The 21,447-nt window shown below is 41.5% G+C and overlaps 1 protein-coding gene across 4 annotated transcripts in view; it reads right to left on the minus strand.

Annotated features, from left to right (window-relative positions):
* LOC108712602 (transcription factor COE1) overlaps window positions 1-21,447 on the minus strand; it is a 280,326-nt gene that overhangs the window by 13,710 nt on the left and 245,169 nt on the right. For all 4 annotated transcript variants that reach the window (XM_018254888.2, XM_018254886.2, XM_018254887.2 and 1 more), the window contains exon 11: window positions 14,226-14,314. In XM_018254888.2, coding sequence (XP_018110377.1) covers window positions 14,226-14,314 — 89 coding nt within the window. The remainder of the gene's footprint in view (window positions 1-14,225; window positions 14,315-21,447) is intronic.

Consider the following 21,447-nt stretch of genomic DNA (forward strand, 5'->3'; position numbering starts at 1 on the left):
TTAGCTTGTTCCAAATCAAATGGAACTATCCCAGAGAAGAACATGTCAATATATATATATATATATATATATATATATATATATATATATATATATATATATATATACATACACATATATGTACCAAAACAGATGCTATTTCAAAATTTGGGGTAATTCCCATGTACTCTGCTTTGGCGAATGCGTAATTCAGAGGAAGCCTTTAAAGGAGAACTAAAGCTTAACTGAATAATTAGGCTAGAAATGTTGTACATTATGTTTTGGGGTCCTGTACCAGCCCCAGGGCAACCACAGCCCTTTAGCAGTAAAGATCTGTGTCTCCAAAGATGCCCCAGTAGCTCCCTGTCTTCTTTTCTGCTGATTCACTGCACATGCTCTGTGCTGCGGTCACTTACTGAGCTTAGGGACCCACTCACAATATACAGTACACATAGAATAGAAATGTCACAATATAAGGCTGATTAGTAATTAATACAGATAATTACTACATGGCAGCACAGAAACCAGTGCAATTAGCATCAGAATTTAATAATCAGCAAACCTGTAGCATCAGCTTATATTACAGCCAGGGAAGCTCATTTTCTGCTGGATAATTAGTGACGAGCCCTAAGCTTAGCTTCTCAACAGCCAATCAGAGCCCACTGAGCATGTGAGTGTCACAGACACTTTCCAAGATGGTGACCCCCTGTGACAAGTTTGAAGTCCTGGATCATTGCTGCTATTGACAAGCTGAAACTGTAGCCTCGTGCAATAAGTTCACTATATAAAATATAGCATTTTTAGCCGTATTTTCTCTTTTAATAAAGCACCCCTGCTCTCAGAGGACTCTTCCCATAAAGTTGTAGAAAGTTGAAAAAAGAGAAAAAAGACACCGCCCTTCCCCAAAAAAAGCAAATTGCTCAGAGCCATTCCCCCGGCAGCTTCTCATCAGAAAATTGAGATCTAATTGCATTCATTTTGCTGTCACCATAAACCTTTTTCCCAAAATCTCAGATGACACGCTTTTAGATAGATATTAGCATTTTTGCAATTTAACATTCTGTGCTGTATCAAGATGAGTCTCTTAGTGAGCTGGGGGGGAACCACGAGGGGCAACACATCTGCCCCCCCCCCACTTGTGTTGCTGTTTGTTCACCTAGGATTGGAAGGCTCACATCTGTCTCTCAGGGGAATGAATAGGGGCCACTATTCTGGGTCCCCACAGAGCAACCGTTTCATGTAGAGGGAAAGAAACCGTTGAAAGGGTCTGGAAATGAGCGAGTGTGTATAATAAAGATAGATAGTGTGATGGGAAGAAAATGTAAGTGGGGTATAGTGTGCATTGTATGGAAAGCTGACATTAGGGGGAAGAGCTGTAATTGTGGGATAATGTGTATAGAGAGACAAGAAGGGACTGTAATTGTGGGATAAAATGTAACTCTGAAGCGCACGTAATTTACTAATGCAGGGTCTACTTTTAGTGATGTTCCATTATGATCTATATCTTTAAAAGCATAGTTAAGGTGGCCATACACGGGTAATTTGAAGCTGCCGATATCGGTTCTTTAGACCAGCGGTGCCCAAACTTTTGGCTCACCGGGCCACTTTAGAAAAAGAACAATTGTCTGGGGCCACACATGAAATACACAAACACGTTTGATTTGTAAAATTAAAGGAAATACACAGAAAAGAACTACAATGCCAGTTGGATAACCAGATGGAGGTATACACTGGAATAAGGGACACCTGGATATTAAATAGACGTATTATTATATTATTATTTCTAACTGGGCAATGGGCAGAGTCCCCCCTCCTCCTATTTCCTCGGGAACCAAGCGTTTCAAGCTGGGCCGCATTCATATGCATCCTGGGCCGCATGTGGCCCTTGGGCCGCAGTTTGGACACCCCTAATTTAGACCGATTCGGCATCTTATCTGCCCGTGTGGGGCTTCCCGACGGGTCGTTCTGATTGATATCCGACCCGAAATTGGGCAGATATTATTCAATCCAGTTTGATTTTTTTCCACGATCCAGGACCCGTCGGTGCCCACGATCCAGGACCCGTCGGTGCCCATTCGTAGCACTGTAATCCGATTGTTTGGCCCAAGTTCCGAACATTTGGATTCACGTATCGCCCAGCTGTTAGAGGGCCTATCGGGTTAAGATCCGCTCGTTTGACGACCTCGAAAGGATCTAATAGTGTGTGGCCACCTTTAACTTTTTGTTTCATGATAAATATTACCTAAAAATATATTTTTGAGAAGATGTATATTGCTATATTTAAACATGTATTTCTTATGTAACCTAAACTTATAAATATCTGAATGAAAAGCATGAAACAGGAGGGTGATATAGACCAGCTATTTATTGACAGTGTTTTGAGATCTACTGATCCCCAGATAAAGGTCTACTGGTAGATCTACCTTTTGGGCACTCCTAATGTAACTGAAGGAGTTGTAACAGTGGGATTGTGTGTATAGTAAGGCAAGATGATATAAGGGGACTGTTATTGCTGGTGAGGAAAAGAGCACAAAATCGGGACAAACCTCCATGTTTTTCACACTTTGAACCCTGCTCTGCTATTGGTGTCTCTGGCCACAGGTCCATGTGCTGTCTGTGCTCAGCATCACTGTATTAATAAGGGACGAATGGGGAAGACATGTAAACATTCTTCCTCCTGAACCCTTACTTGGGCAGCATTCAAGTTAGGGAGCACTGGTGGGAAGAAAGGTACAAGCAAACGACCTCGGACGCAAGTCCTTCTTGAAATAAGCATTAAAGGGGTTGTTCACCTTTCAGTTAACTTTTAGTATGTTAGAATGGCCAATGTTAAGCAACTTTTCAATTGGTCTTCATTATTTTATTTTTTTACAGTTGTTTAATTATTTCTTCTGACTCTTTCCAGCTTTCAAATGGGGGTCACTGACCCCACCTAAAAACAAACACTCTGTAAAGCGTCACATTTTTTTGTTATTGCTACTTTGTATTACTCATCTTTCTATTCAGACCCTGTCCTATTCATATTCCAGTGTCCTATTCAAATCAGTGAATGGTTACTAGTGTCATTTGGACCTATTGCAAATTTTCTCAGAATATCACTCTCTACATCATACTAAAAGTTAATTTAAAGGTGAATCACCTTTAAAGGTCTAAATTCTCTGCCCTATATATTTTTGGAACAATAACTTGAGTGACCTTGTTGTGAGCTAAAGGGAGAGCCTCACCAAAGGTTGGACCACCATGGGCCTCTTGAACTGAAGTTCAGCAATGTCTTCTATAGAGGAAGCAACCCGTCATACTTCATGTATATTCCAGACTTTCTTGCCTCTTCTTGGTTCTAAGTTTTTGTCATTTGGGGGTCTCTCTTGTGGCCCAATCTCTAACAACCTTAGAAAGCTCCATTCTCAGGAGTGCCCTGCATCTATATTTTCTTCTTCTGAGATTATCTGGGCAATCATTCAATCCATCTACCATATTTTCTTTATATGTTACATCCTCCAGCATAATTTTTTGCCTTTGATTCTCCCCTACAATGTATCTTCTGGAGCTCAATGGGAGACTTTGCCAAGTGTATTTTTTTAGTTGTAATATTGGTGTGTAGGTGCATCTCAGGTCATTTTGCCTGGTCATGTGCTTTCAGAGCCAGCACTTTAGGATGGAACTGCTTTCTGGCAGGCTGTTGTTTTTCCTACTCAATTTAACTGAATGTGTCTCAGTGGGACCTGGATTTTACTATTGAGTGTTGTTCTTAGATCTACCAGGGAGCTGTTATCTTGTGTTAGGGAGCTGCTATCTGGTTACCTTTGCATTGTTCTGTTGTTAGGCTGCTGGGGGGAAAAGGAGGGGGTGATATCACTCCAACTTGCAGAACAGCAGTAAAGCAGTAAGAGTGACTGAAGTTTATCAGAGCACAAGTCACATGACTGGGGGCAGCTGGAAAACTGACAATATGTCTAGCCCCATGTCAGATTTCAAAATTAAATATAAAAAAAATCTGTTTGGATTTCAGTGCAGAATTCTGCTGGAGCAGCACTATTAAAAAAAACAACCACATGTTTTCCTATGACAGTAGGGTACCATAATTACCCTCTAATTGCCATTGGAGAAGACAATAATGTCAGATAACACTGACACCTAAACACAGGAGCTGAGGCAGATGAAATAAAGACCAGTAAAACCAGAGATGATGATTTGGCTAGTGGAGCGATTTGGTGACCCAGCACGCCTGCCTTGGTGTCCCGGAGAACAGTGACCAGAAAATTACAGTCCCCTTCGTGTCACTGCTCCCCCAGCAAGTGCGCTGGCCCGAGGCATGTTTGTGTTCAGGATGTAATATATTGCCTTTCAATCAGAGGGGAGAAGGGAGGAACACACGGGGAAAACATGCCGTGCGGGTCAGAAAAGCAATAAAGATTTTACAGAGCTGTCCAAGGTGCTAAATTTCCTCAATAATGGTTTTGGCACTATAGAGTTAACCTCTTGTTTACTGCTAGTGCGATTCGGAGGCCAGCAATCATGGCAGCCCATTTACTCCCCCATGTAAATTTGATGGCATCATGTCATGGATCTGAAAGGGCAGCAGCACTGTGTTTATTGTCTGGGAACATACTATATTTACTAATCTTGGCAAATGACTGATATTTACGGAAAAGCAAGTGTTTAAAGAGAGCATTCATCTAATGAACGGAGTGGGAAAGGGTCTTACAAGTCCATTAACATATGCTTGTGTTAACAGATATAGAGGGATATACACAAGGCCGATTGTGTTCCATGCATTCAGCCGAATAGAATAAAAGCAGCTGCTTTATAGTTACCCTGTTTTACATAACAACAGAGGGGGCTGTTCCAGAGTCCTGAAGGCTTGTGCCAAATATTGTGGCTCTTTTGCCGGCTGCATGTGCAGAATCAGTCATGGGGACAGGCAAACTGGGTTATCCCAGGGCACAATGCGCCAGCACTAATAACAAATACATTTGTGTGCGGAAAATGTTGTGTAGGACTGAAAAATACAAAGGGGAGTATTTTATCGAGTGAATGACCACCTCAAGTTTGGACTAGTGATGAGCCTATCTCTCCCGTTTCACTGAAAAAATTTCCGAAACTGGGGAAAAATTTGCGAAATGGCAACATTTTGCAAAACACATTGAAGTCAATGAGCATTTTTACGTGCGTGACAATTTTTTTTACTCCAAATCCATTAAAGTCAGCGGGCGTTCTTTCTTACGGCGACTTTTTTTGTCCTGCTGCATTAAAGGCAACGGGCGTTTTTTCTTAAGGCGACTATTTTTGTCCTAATGCATTAAAGCCAATGGGCGTTTTTTCTTACGGCGACTTTCTTTGTCCTGGTGCATTAGAGTCAACGGGCGTTTTTTCTTATGGCGACTTTTTTTGTCCTAATGCATTAAAGTCAATGGACGTTTTTTCTTATGGCAACTTTTTTTGTCCTAATGCATTAAAGTCAATCAGCGTTTTTTCTTATGGCGACTTTTTTTGACCTAATGCCTTAAAGTCAATGGAAGTTTTTTTACTTATGGCAACTTTTTTGTCCTAATGCATTAAAGTTAATGGACGTTTTTTCTTATGGTCACTTTTTTTGTCCTAATACATTAAAATCAATGGACGTTTTTTTCTTATGGCGACTTTTTTTTATCCTAATGCATTAAAGTCAATGGGCGTTTTTTTTATTTCGACTTTTTGTCCTAATGCAGTAAAGTCAATGGTTTTTTTCTTATGACAATTTTTTTTGTCCTAATGCATTAAAGTCAATGGGAGTTTTTTTATTATGGCGACTCTTTTGTCCTAATGCATTAAAGTCAATGGGAGTTTTTTCTTATGGCAACTTTTTTGTTCTAATGCACTAAAAGTCAATGGGCATTTTTTCACGGCAAATTTTTCCACGGCGACTTTTCGCCACAGTTTTTCGAAAGTATTTACACATGGCCATATTACAGATTTTGCCGCGAATCCATGGCCGGCGAATAAATTCACTCATCACTAGTCTGGACCTTTCTGATCTTTGGCATCTTCAGTATAACATTACAGCAGACTTTGGTTCTTATTGTAATAACAAAGAGAGCAGCTGCCTCCGGTGGGACCCAACTAGTCTTTATTGAGCACAGTAAGTATTGTTAGACTTGAGGGGATTAAGTGAATTCTCCATAGAATAAACCCAGTGTCACAGCCCCCTACATCCTTACTATTATCTCCTACTATCACCCCATTTTGCAATTGCAGGTTTCTTTAGCATCAGGCTTATTGGATCAAATTCCCCTGATTAAAAAGCCTGCCTCTTTAAGATTATAGGTAAAACCCCCAATAAGCCCCTGAACAAGATTAAAACCAGGACAGATCCAATGCACCAAGATGGATGATTTGCTTTGTGATATTATCAATTGCCAATTGCTGTCTGATTCCGAGAGCTGCACCTTTCCATCCCTGCTGCTCAATTACTGTCCTGCCTGCAATAATAGACTTGTAAAAGCTGTTCCTTCGATCGAGTAGCCTGCGCACAGCTGCCTGGGACAGATGACTTTACAATGATGGATCACACAGCAAAGCCATGGTGCTGAGTTCTCAGCCCCAGGGAGAAACACTAATGAGCCACAGCTCTGCTTGTATCCAAGGGAAAGGATCAGCAGCTAAACTGAGCCCCCCTGAGGTGTCTGTCTCACAAGACTTCTCCACGAGCACGGGCAGGTGGAAACAAACCCACTTCCCTCTCTGATGAGAACCAATAAGTGGGACATTCACAGGAACGGTCTTCCGAGAGCATTGCAAAGGTTCTGGCTGTGTGTGAATGAGTGCTGGAGAGAAGTGGGTTCTATATAAAATCTGAAGATTTCTAATGGAAGAAACACATGATTCCTTTCATATTATGACCACTGGACTAATGGTTTCCTCCCTTCTGAACTAACAGGCTGTGAGTAAGGGATCAAGTTCAAGCCCTATTTGAAGGTCCTAACTTTGGTCAGGGACCCCCTTGAAGGTCCAGCCTTTGGTCATGCCAACCTTAGAGCATTAAATGGGTACAGATATAGGAAATTATTGGTTTATCAGTCATTCACCAAATATGTAGGTGTAGGGAAGCAAATCTCACCCTAATTGACCAAGTTGGGTTTTCAAGGGAATCTAGGAGAACAAATGGTCATTCTCCCCAGTTCTCACCCTAACTGGCTTTTAAGATGGGCTTTCAGGGGTATCTAGGAGCACTAATTGTCATTCTCCCCAGTTCTCAACCTAACTGTCCTTCAAGATCGGCTTTCAGGGGTATCTAGGAGAGCAAATGGCCATTCCACCAAGTTCTTACCCTAACTGACCTTCAGAATGGGGTTTCAGGAGTATCTAGGAGGCCAAATGTCCATTCTCTCCCAATTGTCACCCCAGTTGTTTTTTAGGCTAAAGCATTGAACGTCTTCAGACAGATTCCTTGACCCATAGAGATTCCAGTCTATTTTCTGGCTGCAAGCACAGTGAGATCAATTGACTGGAACAGGGATTGAACCCATTATTCCCTGATTTACAGCCATAGAGTCGATGTTAACTACATGGTTTCATTGTTCCTTAGAGGACTGTTAGGATAGGGGGAGCCCCCATGTGCCTGTATCATTACTACAGCATTGCATTATGCCTATTTACATTTTCAGATGGGAAGGGCACAAAATTCCCATTTTTTCCCACCTTTAGTAAATGATTCCCATAAGGGTCAAGCTAATTTTTGCTGAGCTAAGAGGGACTATGTATCACTTTGGACTGTCGTCCTCCAGCGACTATACTTGCCAGTCTTTTCCTAAGATCAGTTTTCTTGTTTGGCTTCATTTTGGACCGCCTAAACCAGTGGGGAGAATTTACTATGCCCTTGGGCAGGGTCCACAGTGATTTTCTGCTAGGAGGAATGGCCACACCTTGAGCCAAAGGAGAACCTGAATGATCACCAAGTAAGGGGAAAAGTAGGGGTGAGGAGGACTCATAAGTGTGGCCATAAATCTCTGTGCAGTTTTTTTATCCTTTAGGGACTGGAACCTCTCTGCAAGTTGGAGAATATTATGGAGAATATAAACTGGCACCTGCTCCTTTCCCTGTTACTCCCGGCAGTCAGGAGGGACAATTCACCCCGGCAGCAACTAAGCAGCTGATTTACTAAATTGCTCTGATTTGAGGCCTCGCCGTTGCCGCTGTCTCTCTCGGTAGCATGCTTAAATTGCTCTGTGTTTAAATATTCAGCATGAGGCTAATGTGAACTGATGAAGTGGAACTGCAAACATTCCCTTTCAATGGAGACGGAGGGAGACAGAGCTGCTGGGGATCATGAGGGCTGGGGAGGTGAAAATGATTTATATTTAAGGATCTCGCTGACGACTCCCATTATTGTAAGGTGCTCTTAATTGGCTTAGTGCTCAAACCTGTAATTCAGGGGGAAATAGGCTGCCGGGAACGGAGGATTCTATAGTGATTTGCCAGCGCTGGGCCCTACTGCATTATCAGTGACAGTATCTGTCTACATGTGTTTTATTGGTGCACAGAAAGCTTCCTATTGCTAATATAGGGGACAGTTAAGTCCCTTTCTCTTTCCCAGTGTATCAAGACAGAATGCCTTTCTTTCCCGCTTATCTTTGCACTTATATTTCCTATAACTGTCATTGTTACCAGGAGAGACAGTAGAAAGGCACTGGCAATGTGGAGGCCAATGTGGTTACTAGTAAAGGCTACACTATCCCTACTGAATGGAACATCTGATGGTGTGACCTTCATTACAATGTTTAATCTTTTTAATCCCACCAGCAAACCTTTCTCTCTCTCTCTGGCACACTTCATTATCCAAATCTCTCTGTAGGAATCTGTGAGCCTTTAATATGGCCTTTTATTTATATATATATATATATATATATATATATATATATATATATATATATATATATATATATTCATTCACCGGCCTTTCCAGTAAAATACCAGCCAAGGTCAGTATTACAAATTTACTATCAATGTATTAAATGGTAAATTTGTAATCCCTACTGTTTCGCCCCTGGCCCACCTCAGATCCACCCCTCTCTGCTCCTCTACTCACCTAATCCAAGCTCTGCAGTCCCTTCCTGGTCAAACCGGTATCGAAACCTAGTGACTCTGCACCAAAACATCACAACCAACACCCTCTACGTCACCAGCCATTAGGGCCAGAACTAAAAGATGGCAGCCTTACTGGCAAGTCAAATTCTGTCTCTGTCTGTCCCTGCACCTGATCCTTCCACCAATCTGCCCCAATGCACATTTCTCAGCCAGCTCTAACCAACCCAATAAGCCTACCTACCCCCAATCTGCCCAATCCTCACCACTTCACCCCCTTACTCCACCATCCTACCCTCTTCATTTTCGACCATTAAGAGACTTTATATTCTCCTTCTGGTGGGGCCCCTTCTTTACAATTAGTGATGGGTGAATTTCCACGTTTTGCTGCAGGCAAATAAATTCGCAAATCCGAGAATTCTGATGCCAGCAACAATTAAATGCAAGCCATTGACTTTAATGCGCGTCGGAATTGTCGCTGGCGTCGGTTTTGACACCCGTGAATTGACGCTGGCCTCAAAATTCTTAAATCCTTAAATTTTTTGGAGTTTTGCAAATTTTGTAGGAAAGCCATGAAGTTTTTGGCGAAGCAAAACAGGACAAATTCGGCCATCACTATTTACAATCAAGACTGACAGACTGGAGGCCACTATAAGTTATTATGGGACCTCATAATTTTAAGTTAGTAGGGCTCTCTCCCAGGCTTGACCCTATAAGTGGTGGGTCCTACCGAGTCCGACCCACCAATAAAAAAAAACTCCCTCCCACCCAAGCTCTGCACCCCATTCACAACCTAGAAATTGTGCCTTCCCATCTATGGACCCTCTCGTTGCAGTACCCCCTAATGGCAGCCCTGGGTATAGCATGTACACCCTAGTACATCTTCCAGTCAGCACAGCCTGATGCATGCTGGGAACTTTCCAGCACAGATACAACATGGCTGCCAGGCTGTACGACGCATTTCTGTATGATATTAATACGGTGTCAGGTCTGGGCCACGTGTCACCATTCCAAGAGTCAAAGTTTCCGATTCCTGTCTTTGATCCTGCTAATAATTGTGTCACTGTGACATGGACGTCTCTATCCCTCATGTTATTGGAATTGTGAGTGGTTCGGGCATTAGTGTAAATCCTACACATTAATAAGCAGCTGCTGCTTCACCCACAACACAGCAACTAAATATAATGACAGGCAAAATATGTGGCGCACGAATGACACAAGCGAGACTGCTGAGAAAGGATTCTCATCCAATGTCATGCATAAAATGGCTGACAGACAGCAGTGACCTATTGGCTTCTGTTGTCAACTAAGGGGCCCTAGAGTGTATTGTAACGTTAGAGACATCTGTCAGCAAAGGAATTATGTGGCGCATGGCAAGGATTCCTCGTTTCCTGGAACTGACACCCCAGAGACATGAAGAGACGTCAGACAGATCACTCCATGCCCCTGGCGAGACTCCCATCCATTTCTGCTTGTTGCCAAGACCCTACTTGTCTTTGTGCCAAGGGCTTATCAAAGGTAGGGCTGGGTTGTTACTGAGTTATCTCTTAATACTCTATACCTGAACTGCTGAGCTACAAATCACATCATACACCAAGCGTGCTGGGAGTGGTAGCTGAGCAACTTTTTATTTTAGGTTTTTTTGCCCTTTAATCAGTTTACAGTACCTTGAGTTCTGAAGAGGAAGCGCAAACTCCTACCTTTATTACCAATATTTGCCATTGAGATTGACCCCTGACCCCACCCGGTGTGTCGGAAAGGGATTAAACAAGCGGAGCTGGAAAGAGTGGCAATGCCTTAAAGGTAAATGAACCACACAGGTTGCTAGGCAACAGCACAGCAGGTAGAACGTATTCGTTACAATGAAGTATGGGAATGCGAGACGAAACCCATTAAACCTTGATATTCTAATGTTGTTTTAAGCGGAGAAAACACAGGATGCCAACGAGAGCAAATTGTTTTAAATAAACCGTGCCATTTCTATAAGTGATCCCAGAACTCCAAGCTTGGGAGCGACTGCGACTGATCACTAATCTGTACATAAAGAAAAGCCAAATAAAAAACTCCAATGCCTACAGGTAAATAGAGGGAGAACATTTAATCAGAACATGGGCATAAATCAAGATTATTTGCATATTTGCCATTTAATAGGGACAGTCCTAGTAAGAGGACACCAATGGGTGGAGCAAATGGGCAGAGTTTGGGGGCGGGTCAGTATAGATCAAGGGTGTGGCCAACAACAGTTCTATTCATGTCTTATGTAAAAAAAAGTTCCATGGCAGAGGGGGACCCAAGAGACTAAAAGTAACATTTTAGGTGAAGGACTTGATGGAAGAAACGGGGTTTGTGTGGGTCACGGGGTGGGGGTGAGGGCATAGGCAAGGCCAACATTAGAAATCACGGGGCCCCGTACAACATTTTCTGGGCCCCCTGTGCCCTACCCCCCCCAAGCCCCATCCCAGATCCGCCCAAACCACAGTTAAAAGACCACACAGACATCAGCGCTAAAAACGTTAAACCCCATTGATGGTCAGGGGCCCCTTATAAGTTAAAAAAAGTTAGTGACCGGCCCCCCATAGAAGTTTTTTTTTTTTAAAAAATCATTGGTGGTCAGGGCCCCCCATAAGTTAAAAAAAAAAAAAAAAAAAAGAAGTTAAAAATAAACATTGGGGCTTCAGAGAATATTTAAAAAAAAAAAACATTGGGGGCAGGGGCCTATAGAGTATTAAAATAATACGTTGGTGGCTAGAGGTTTAATTTAGGAGAACCCAACTTGTGGCTTCAGGACTTCAACTTCGGCTTCTAGTCTTTTTGCGGTTTCGGGACTTCAACTTCGGCTCCTTTAGTGGCTTTAAGTCTTTTCACGGCTTCGGAACTTCAACTTTGGCTCCTTTCGTGGCTTCGGGTCTTTTCGGGACATCAACTTTGGCTGCTTTCAAGGCTTCGGCTCTTCAGGATTTCGGATCTTTGGGACTTCGATGCAGCTTCAGCTCTGTAAAGGGGGGCCGGCTATTTCAAAAAGTGCTGCACAGCCGGCCCCCCTTTAGGCTCAGTATAACAGTACCCCCTGATGACGGCATTGGGCATAGGTAATTAGTTTCTGTCATTGGAGCTCCATTCCAATTGTCCCCTCCACTTAGATGATTAATAGGTTCATAACCAGACCCCCTGGAGAAGGAGGTCGGGGACCCCATTACTGCTGGTGGGCCCTGCTTCCAAGTGAGCTGTGAGGTCAATCCAATGTGGAAGGAAAGGTGGCCCTTGAGGTACCACAGTGTGACACTGCCTTTCAGTAGGCAAATCTTTTCCAGCAATGCTGCTTTATTTTATAGGCAAAACGACTTTTATTTATAGAAAAGGAAGTACTTATCCCTTTGGATATTACCCCAAGCAGTGGGAATTTGCCCTTTATTTTCTTGTCTGCAATTCCCCGTCATGTCTCTTTGTGCCATTCCAGCCCGTGAATGTTAATTCTCCAAAGCCAAATCATTGCTTACCTAGCCCCTGTCAGATCCTCTTCTCTCTCAAGCCGTAATGGCATGTAATTGTATTATGATGTATAATTCATAAAGCACTCTCTATAGGACTTAATGCTTTCAATCAATCCTGCGCTCAGCCTGACCGAAGATTTGTTTCCAAAGTGTGTGAAAAGAAACTGCAATAGGGGTGGGGAGCAGGAGGAAATGGGCATGTGTGTGTACAAATGGCAAGAACAAAAAACGAATAAAGATGAAACCACCTGGAAAGTGGGATGAAGTGAATTGGGCTACTGAGATGCCCCAGTAGCTCCCCATCTTCTTTTCTGCTGATTCGCTGCACATGCTCTGTGCTGCTGTCACTTACTGAGCTTAGGGACCCACTCATAATATACAGTACACATAGAATAGAAATGTCACAATATAAGGCTGATTAGTAATTAATACATATAATTACTACATGGCAGCACAGAAACCAGTGTAATTAGCATCAGAATTTAATAATCAGCAAACCTGTAGCATCAGCTTATATTACAGGGGAAGCTCATTTTCTGCTGGATAATTAGTGACGAGCCCTAAGCTTAGCTTCTCAACAGCCAATCAGAGCCCACTGAGCATGTGAGTGTCACAGACACTTTCCAAGATGGTGACCCCCTGTGACAAGTTTGAAGTCCTGTATCATTGTTGCTATTGACAAGCTGAAACTTTAGGCTGGTGCAATAAGTTTGTTGTATAAAAAATTGCATTTTAAGCCATAATCATTTTTAGGGTTTAGTTCTCCTTTAAAAGAATGATTATACAATGTACCATTGCCCTGAACTGGTAAAACTGGTGTGCTTACTTCAGGAACTTTACTATAGTTTATATAAATGAGTTGCTGTGTAGCCATGGGGGCACTCATTCAAGCACAGGATACACAGTACATAACAGATAAGTACTACTATAGTTTATATAAACAAGCTGCTGTGTAGCCATGGGGGCAGCCATTCAAGCACAGGATACACAGTAGATAACAGATAAGTACTACTATAGTTTATATAAACAAGCTGCTGTGTAGCCATGGGGGCAGCCATTCAAGCACAGGATACACAGTAGATAACAGATAAGTACTACTATAGTTTATATAAATAAGCTGCTGTGTAGCCATGGGGGCAGCCATTCAAGCACAGGATGCACAGCAGATAACAGATGAGTTCTGAAGAATCCCATTGTATACTACGGAGCTTACCTGTTATCTGTTGAGTATCCTGTGCCCTTTCTCCTTTTCAGCTTTGAATGGCTACCCCCATGGCTACACAGTAGTTTGTTTATATAAACTACAGTAGAGTTTTTAAAGCAAAAAGACCAGTTTTTCCCATGCATCACAACAGTGCATTATATTTTCATTACGTTACAAGCCTTTCAATTTTTGGTTTTACTGTTCCTTTAACCACATGTATACTTCTGCCTGCAAGCTGCCCTATAATCCCATTCTGAGCTGGGTGCTTTATTTCCCCTGCACAATGCTTCATTTGAAAGTTATTGCCTGGCAAAGACAAGCAAGCACTCTACAATTGTCCAATTTCAGTTTGGCCACCGGAGGGCGCCATTTAGTTACACTGTATCTCTATGTCTTTTAAAAGCATTGCAATATATATAATTGAATCAGTGAAGGCAAAACACAAACACAATTAAACGACTTGTTACCGTATGCCAAATAAAAGGAATTACCTTGGGTAGCCTTTCTGGGTCGCCTGGGTGCCTTGGGATGACTTTTTGCAGCCTCTGGAACCCATAGTCAATAGTTGGCTCGTTTAGGGCTGAAAAAGACAATCAGGAGAACATTATTAGTTGTAACCCAAACTATACGGACTATAAAACATTGCCCCATCCTTAAGAATATTGCACTGCAGCCATGTATGTGGAAGAATGTCCTGGTTATATCTGCCAGGTACAGGAGAGGCAAAAAGCCAGAAACAGTGGTTACTGTGACTCCTGTCTGAGAAGATGCCCATATATTTGCACAGTTGTTCTGTATAAGGCTAGCTAAAGCTTCTTGTGATAGTCTTACACAGCAAAAAGCCAATGGGGCATGACCTTGCAATGGGGCAGATTCACTTAAGGGCGAAGTGGCTAACGCTAGTGACATTTCGCCAGAAATCCCATCCGCAGGGACATTGCCAATTTACTAACAGGTGTAGGCGACTATTTACTAGCGAACGAGACCGTCACTAGCATTCATTTGCACTCTATCGCCAGGCGACTTTTCGCTCTGTCCAATGGTCGTTACTCTGCAAATTCAGTAAAGTGGAACAGCCCGAAACGTTGCTTTGCTAGTGGCATGAATAAACAATTGAATCACATATCAGAGTGCTGCTGGATTCATTGTCATACTGCTAAAATGAAGCTCCATCCTCCTCAATCTTATGTCACTTACATCATATCCTGTCTGCCGGAAATGCATTCAAATTGTAAAAACGCTGGCGACATTTCCTTTTTTTAAGCGGGATTGTCTGCAAATGTCCTAACTGTTAAACTTTTTTGGGTTAACATTTTTCCCCAGACATTTGAGGCCCATGGAACATTCATTTTAGGGTGGGCTCATATGTAGGGCATTATAGGATCTCTTTTGTCTGGATTAAAGGAAAACTATACCCCCAACAATGTAGGTCTCTATAAAAAGATAAAACAGCTCATATGTAAAACCCTGCTTCATGTAAATAAACCATTTTCATAATATGCTTTTCTAGTAGTATGTGCCATTGGGTAATCATAAATAGAAAATTGCCATTTTAAAAAATAAGGGCCACCCCCTGGGATCCTAGGATTCACGGTGCACACAAACAAACCATATATGTTCGGTCACATGAGCCAATTAACAGACAGAGTTCTGTCTTTTGCTTCCACACTTCTTCCTGTTACAGCTAGAGCTGCAGTATTTCTGGTCAGGTGATCTCTTCCTGTTACAGTTAGAGCTGCGGTATTTCTGGTCAGGTGATCTCTTCCTGTTACAGTTAGAGCTGCAGTATTTCTGGTCAGGTGATCTCTTCCTGTTACAGTTAGAGCTGCAGTATTTCTGGTCAGGTGATCTCTTCCTGTTACAGTTAGAGCTGCAGTATTTCTGGTCAGGTGATCTCTTCCTGTTACAGTTAGAGCTGCAGTATTTCTGGTCAGGTGATCTCTTCCTGTTAGTTAGAGCTGCAGTATTTCTGGTCAGGTGATCTCTGAGGCAGCAAACAGACCATCACAAAATGGTGGCTCAAGGCAAGAGATGTAAAGGGGCAAGATTTACTTAAATATATAGACCAGTTTGGCAAGATTCTTTAATATGCCACTTAATATGATGTAAACTGTTGTATTAATTTTGGGGCTATAGTTTTCCTTTAAGGTTCCTTGGAGATTTGTAATAATAAGTGGCCACTTCAAACATTTGCACCAACATCTCTAATAAAGACGTCCATACAACTTTAATGTACCCGCCCTATTCACAGTGACCTAAGCGTAGGAGGACTAATTAAGTTACGATAGGCAAAAGCGATCGCTAGCGTTTTTTTGTTTTGAAACGCTCGCACTGAAAAAGTCACCAGCGTTCGGCACCGAGGCGAAAATGCAGAGAAAATGTATTTATGTTGAGCAAGGTTCTAATAAAATCTAATAAAATAAAGGTAAAGTAATTCTTGAGAATTCTCTGATAAGTGGAGTAGTGGTGCATTTCACAGCCCAAGTCAGGTTGGTAAGACTTTTTACTTTTTGGGCAGGTTGTGGGCGGGTAGTGGGCCAGGGACTCTTCCCCACCGTTGCCCTTAGTGTCCTTTATTACCTACTTTTCTGGCTTTACCCCTACTGCCACATTTAATTGATATATTTGCAGCACCTTGTGACACCAGAGCTGGGTGGGATAGGTGCCGATATATAAGAAATTGCGGTGCATTTGGCAAGACTGGGTTTGTGTTGGGAGAGGAACGAGCAGACACTAATGCAGCCATTTATTAGAAAGAACATCACCAACTCTAAGCAACCTGATTTTTTGCCGTCTATGGAAATGTAATAAATACAAAGATTTTTTAACCTTCGCAAGGAAAATTTAATTTTCACCTTTCATAAATCGACCTTTAAGTGTGATACATTTATATGTACAGGTTATAAATACTTTTTGGCAGGTTTGTGTTCCTATTCCTGCATTTATCGTTTTAAAGGCAGTTTTCCAGGCCACACCTGTTGGACTTCAGAATTAGGGATGGGCAAATTTATGTCGCCGGCTTCGAATTTTTCTGCGAAACGGGTCAAATTTTCCCATCCCTGTTCAGAATCTCAGCCCAATAAGAGCAGAAACCACTGGTCTAATGGAAGCATATTTTGTAGGTTGTTGCTTTTCCCCTTAATTTATATATATACATGCACTTGGTTATATGCGCATACCCTGGTATCTAGTACAGGTATAGGATCCCTTATCCGGAAACCCGATATCCAGAAAGCTCCGAATTATGGAATGGCTGTCTCCCATAGACTCCATTTTATCCAAATAATCCAAATTTTTAAAAATGATTTCCTTTTTCTCTGTAATAAAACAGTCGCTTGTACTTGATCCCAACTAAGATATAATTAATCCTTATTGGAAGCAAAACCAGCCTATTGGGTTTATTTAATGTTCAAATGAATTTCTAGTAGACTTAAGGCATGAAGACCCAAATTACGGAAAGATCCGTTATCCGGAAACCCCCAGGTCCCGAGCATTCTGTATAACAGGTCCCATACCTGTAGTGATAAGTCTAAGGCAACTGGGTTTGTTTGAGTAATAAAAAGTGTTTCACTGCTTAGGGTCAGGACACACGGGCAGATTCAGGGAGATTAGTCGCCCGGCGACAAATCTCCTCTTCGTCGGGGCAACTAATCGCTCCAAACTGCCTTCCCGCCGGCTAAAATTAAAATCACAGCGGGATGGCACTCGGATCGATTCATTTTACAAAGTTACCCAAAGTTGTCTCACAAGTTAACTGAACTGAAGAGGCTGAGTGGTTGAGTGGTGAAATGTCTTGCAGAGGACTCAACCAGTCCAGTTGCCTTGGATTACTATGTACTAGTGATGGGTGAATCTGTTCTGTTTCCCTTCCCAAAAAATTAGCGAAAGGCATTGAAGTCAATAGGCGTCAAAATTATTCTGATGTACAACAATGTTTACACGAGGGACAATGTTTACGTTCACGACTTTTTGTCCGAATGCGATAAAGTCAATGGGTGTCAAAATAATTTTGACCTGCAACAATTTTTATGCACTCGACAAAATTTTACTTGTGCGACTTTTTTGTCCGAATTCAGTAAATTCAATGGGGGTCATTTATAAAGTTGGCACAGCGCATAATTTTTCACATATGTTTGCCTTGCCCATGTTTTTTCCTGAACGCTAATATATCGCACTGCTTTCCGGTTTTTGCGAATTCGTATTGTGAATAAATTTTCGCAGATGGTTTGCAAATGAGACGGGTGAGTGCGCCCACTGTGCGAGGTTGTTGTGCGCGAAAATAGCGTTGACAGTAACTTAAATTCGCAGTTTGCAAAACTGTATTGTAAATATTTTCTCCACCACCAAAGTTGTGCCGTAATTCAAACGCAGAGTGTGCACATAAATATTCCCAATTTGCAATTTTTGACATATTTAATTCGCATTGTGAAAAAAAATTCGCAATCCTTCATTTGCATTTGTATTCTCAATGCAAATACCCATCAACCAGAATGATGGGCACAGCAGTGCAATTTGTTTAGCGCTTAGGAAAAAACATGGGCAATACGACCATTTGCGAATTAATATGTGCTGCGCGAACTTTATAAATGACCCCCTATGGGCGTTAACATTATTTTGACGTACGACAATTTTTAATCGCTCGACAATTTTTACACATGCGACTTTTTTGTCGCAGCAAATTGCCGGCGAAGTTTTGTGAAACATTTGGCAGGTTGCGAAATGTGGAAATTCGACGCAAATCCTTGCATGGCGAATAAATTCGCCCATCACTACTGGACACTGTTGATAATGAACAGGATGAATAGGAACCTTCTCTCAGATATAACAGAGTAATATAGTAAGTATCCCACAGAAGGTTATGAAGGCCTAATGATTCCATTGCCTTGTTCGGAATGAGAATTTCTGACAGCTGCTTTGGTATCATTTGGCCTTTCTTCTGTTTAACACAGAGATATGGATTAACACCCTCCTCATCTGTCCATCTATTAACAACCTCAAAATCGGCAATGAATTCATCTCTCTAGCAAAGAGACAAAAAAATAAAATAAAAAAGGATTATTAGCAAAATTGTATGAAATCCTAATTGACCCTGTAGTAATGGAAGGCGTTTGCATTATCCCACTGCCCCCCATTCTCAAGACACATAACGAATCCCGGGGATTTAAAAGGACATTTAAATTGTGAGACTTGAGTGCAAGAGCATAATTACACCAATAAAATCCTTTAACTTGTCAACTCCTAAATCTAAATGGCGATCAATCATTTCTGCAAAAGAGATAATCCTCAAAGTCTGCTGATTGACAGCTCATACTTTCATATGTAAAATAAAAATAGGAAAAAAAAAAAAAAAGAAGAGCTTTGGTAAAGTGGCCGCGAATCCATTTGCAGAATACAATACTTCACATAGGTGAGTAAAAAGCCAGTAATTACTTCTGTGAATGCGCAGCCATCAAGATAAGTACTCGAAAACTTTGGAAAACTTTTTTTTTTTTTTTTTTAAATTCAAATGACTTTAAAATAGGCTTTTTTAAATATTCATGGTAAACAGATGGCACTTTAAATATGATACCATTTAATTATTGGAGGGGAACATTTTCTATCCTCAAACCATCTTCCAGGGTCGTTCTTAAATATTAGTTTTGGAGACAATTTCACTGCATTAGAGACATTGATGTAGATATATTTGTGTGACATGGGCTTTAAGTAGTGGACCAACGTAGTCTTCAGTGCCCAATGGATATCTGATGATTATTTTGGCGAGTGAGATGTCAATATGGTCAAGAATGACTCAATTGACACCTGATATCTGTGACTTAAAAAAGATCTAACATAAAGGAAATATCCAACAAGGAAGACTGCGTGGGGTTCCTTGGAGTCCAACTTCATACACTGAGATCGATCTTATTCAGAAGAAGAGGTTTACATGATCCATTTTGACATATAAACCCACTTAGAGGGTTTATGTTGAGATGAAATAAGCTCAACATTGCTGGACAGGTATCTGGAAGCCCATTATCCAGAAAGCTCTAAATTACAGAGGAAGGCTCCATTATAAACAAATAATTCAAATGTTTAAAATGAATTCCTTTTTCTCTGTATTAATAAAACAGTAGATTGTACTTGATCCCAACTAAAATATCATTAATCCTTATTGGAGGCAAAATCAGCCTATTGGGTTTATTTAATGTTTATATGATTTTCTAGTAGACTTAAGGTATGATTATGGAAATTATGGAAACATCCATTATCCAGAAAACCCAAGGACCTGGGCATTCTGCATAACAGGTCCAATACTTGTATACTAAAATCGGTTTAAGGTATTCTCGTGAACCAGCAATGTGCACACTTAGGGCAGAGACACACGCTCAGAGTCGGGGAGATTAGTCAACCGGCGACAAATCTCCCCTTCTCCGTGGCGGCTAATCTCCCCGAACTGCGTTCCCCTGCCTTCCCGCTGGCTAGAATGAAAATCGCCGGTGGGATGGCACTCGGAGCGCTTCGTTTTCCGAAGTCGCCCGAAGTTTTCTTGTGAGGCAACTTCATAAAATGAAGTTTTCAGAGTGCCATCCCGCCAGCGATTTTCATTCTAGCCAGCGGGAAGGAAGTCCGGGGAGATTAGTTGCCCCGAAAAAGAGATTGGTCGCGGGGTGACTAATCTCCCCAAATCTGAGCGTGTATCTTTGCCCTTAGGGATTGTAGACCATTTAATCTTGAGATCAAACCATGACCCCTTGTCATTTTAGCCCATGACTTTTGACTCCCCTATCCCTGCCATTGTTGGTTTCTTATAATGGGATGGACAAAAGCCTTTTGGTAGGTGATAAGATGTAGAATGGAGAGAGACAAAGGAAGAACATGTAAAAAGCATAACATACATTACAAAGAGGGTACCAGAGGCCACCAACAGAGTGGAGTTTACAATCTAAGGTCCCTATCACATTCAAGCACACTAGGGTCAGTTTTATCAGGAGCGAGGGCGGAACCAATAGTGACCTGACTGGAACCAATGTTACTTTATATAGAAAGGCAAGCTTTTTTTTTTATAGAAAAGGTGGTAGACCTACTAGTATGTAGGGTTGCCACCTGGCTGGTATTTTACTGTCCTGGCCGGTAAAAATGATGGTTAATCCCAATGTTATTAATAGGGAGAAAAGATAAATATAAAGGAAGGCCGGTATTTTATCCTAGAATAGGTGGAAACCCTACTAGTATGGTATCTGTTCAGCCAAAGAGTATTGGCCAGTGAATGGCTACCTTTAGACATGACAGCCACCACCCTTACTACAGATCTCTTTCTTGCCTAACATGTAGGTGAAATAAGTTATTTTAACTTCAGAAACTATATCAATAATGAAAACATGCAGCAAAGTGGCTTGTTTTACTCTATAGTCACACATTCAGCATTCTATATTGACTATAGCTCCCCTTCAATATATAACAATCATGCTGCAATTTAAAACAAAATAATTTCACCCTCTCTTATCCTTAAAATCTTTAATTTCGCTATCAGGTGCATTATCTCTTTCCGTGCTTTTCCAAAATACAAATTGTATATATTTTTTTTTCTGTATTCATTGATTACGAGTACTGCCACTTTAGGGATTCGGAGAAAACAACCGCGCAGAGGAGTCATTAATTCTTTACACACACACAAAAAAAAAAGCCCTAAATGGAGCTGAAAGTAAAAACAACTAAAAGAAAAAAAAAATCCCA

Source organism: Xenopus laevis, chromosome 3S (genome assembly GCF_017654675.1).
Source record: "Xenopus laevis strain J_2021 chromosome 3S, Xenopus_laevis_v10.1, whole genome shotgun sequence".
NCBI classification, from domain to species: domain Eukaryota; kingdom Metazoa; phylum Chordata; class Amphibia; order Anura; family Pipidae; genus Xenopus; species Xenopus laevis.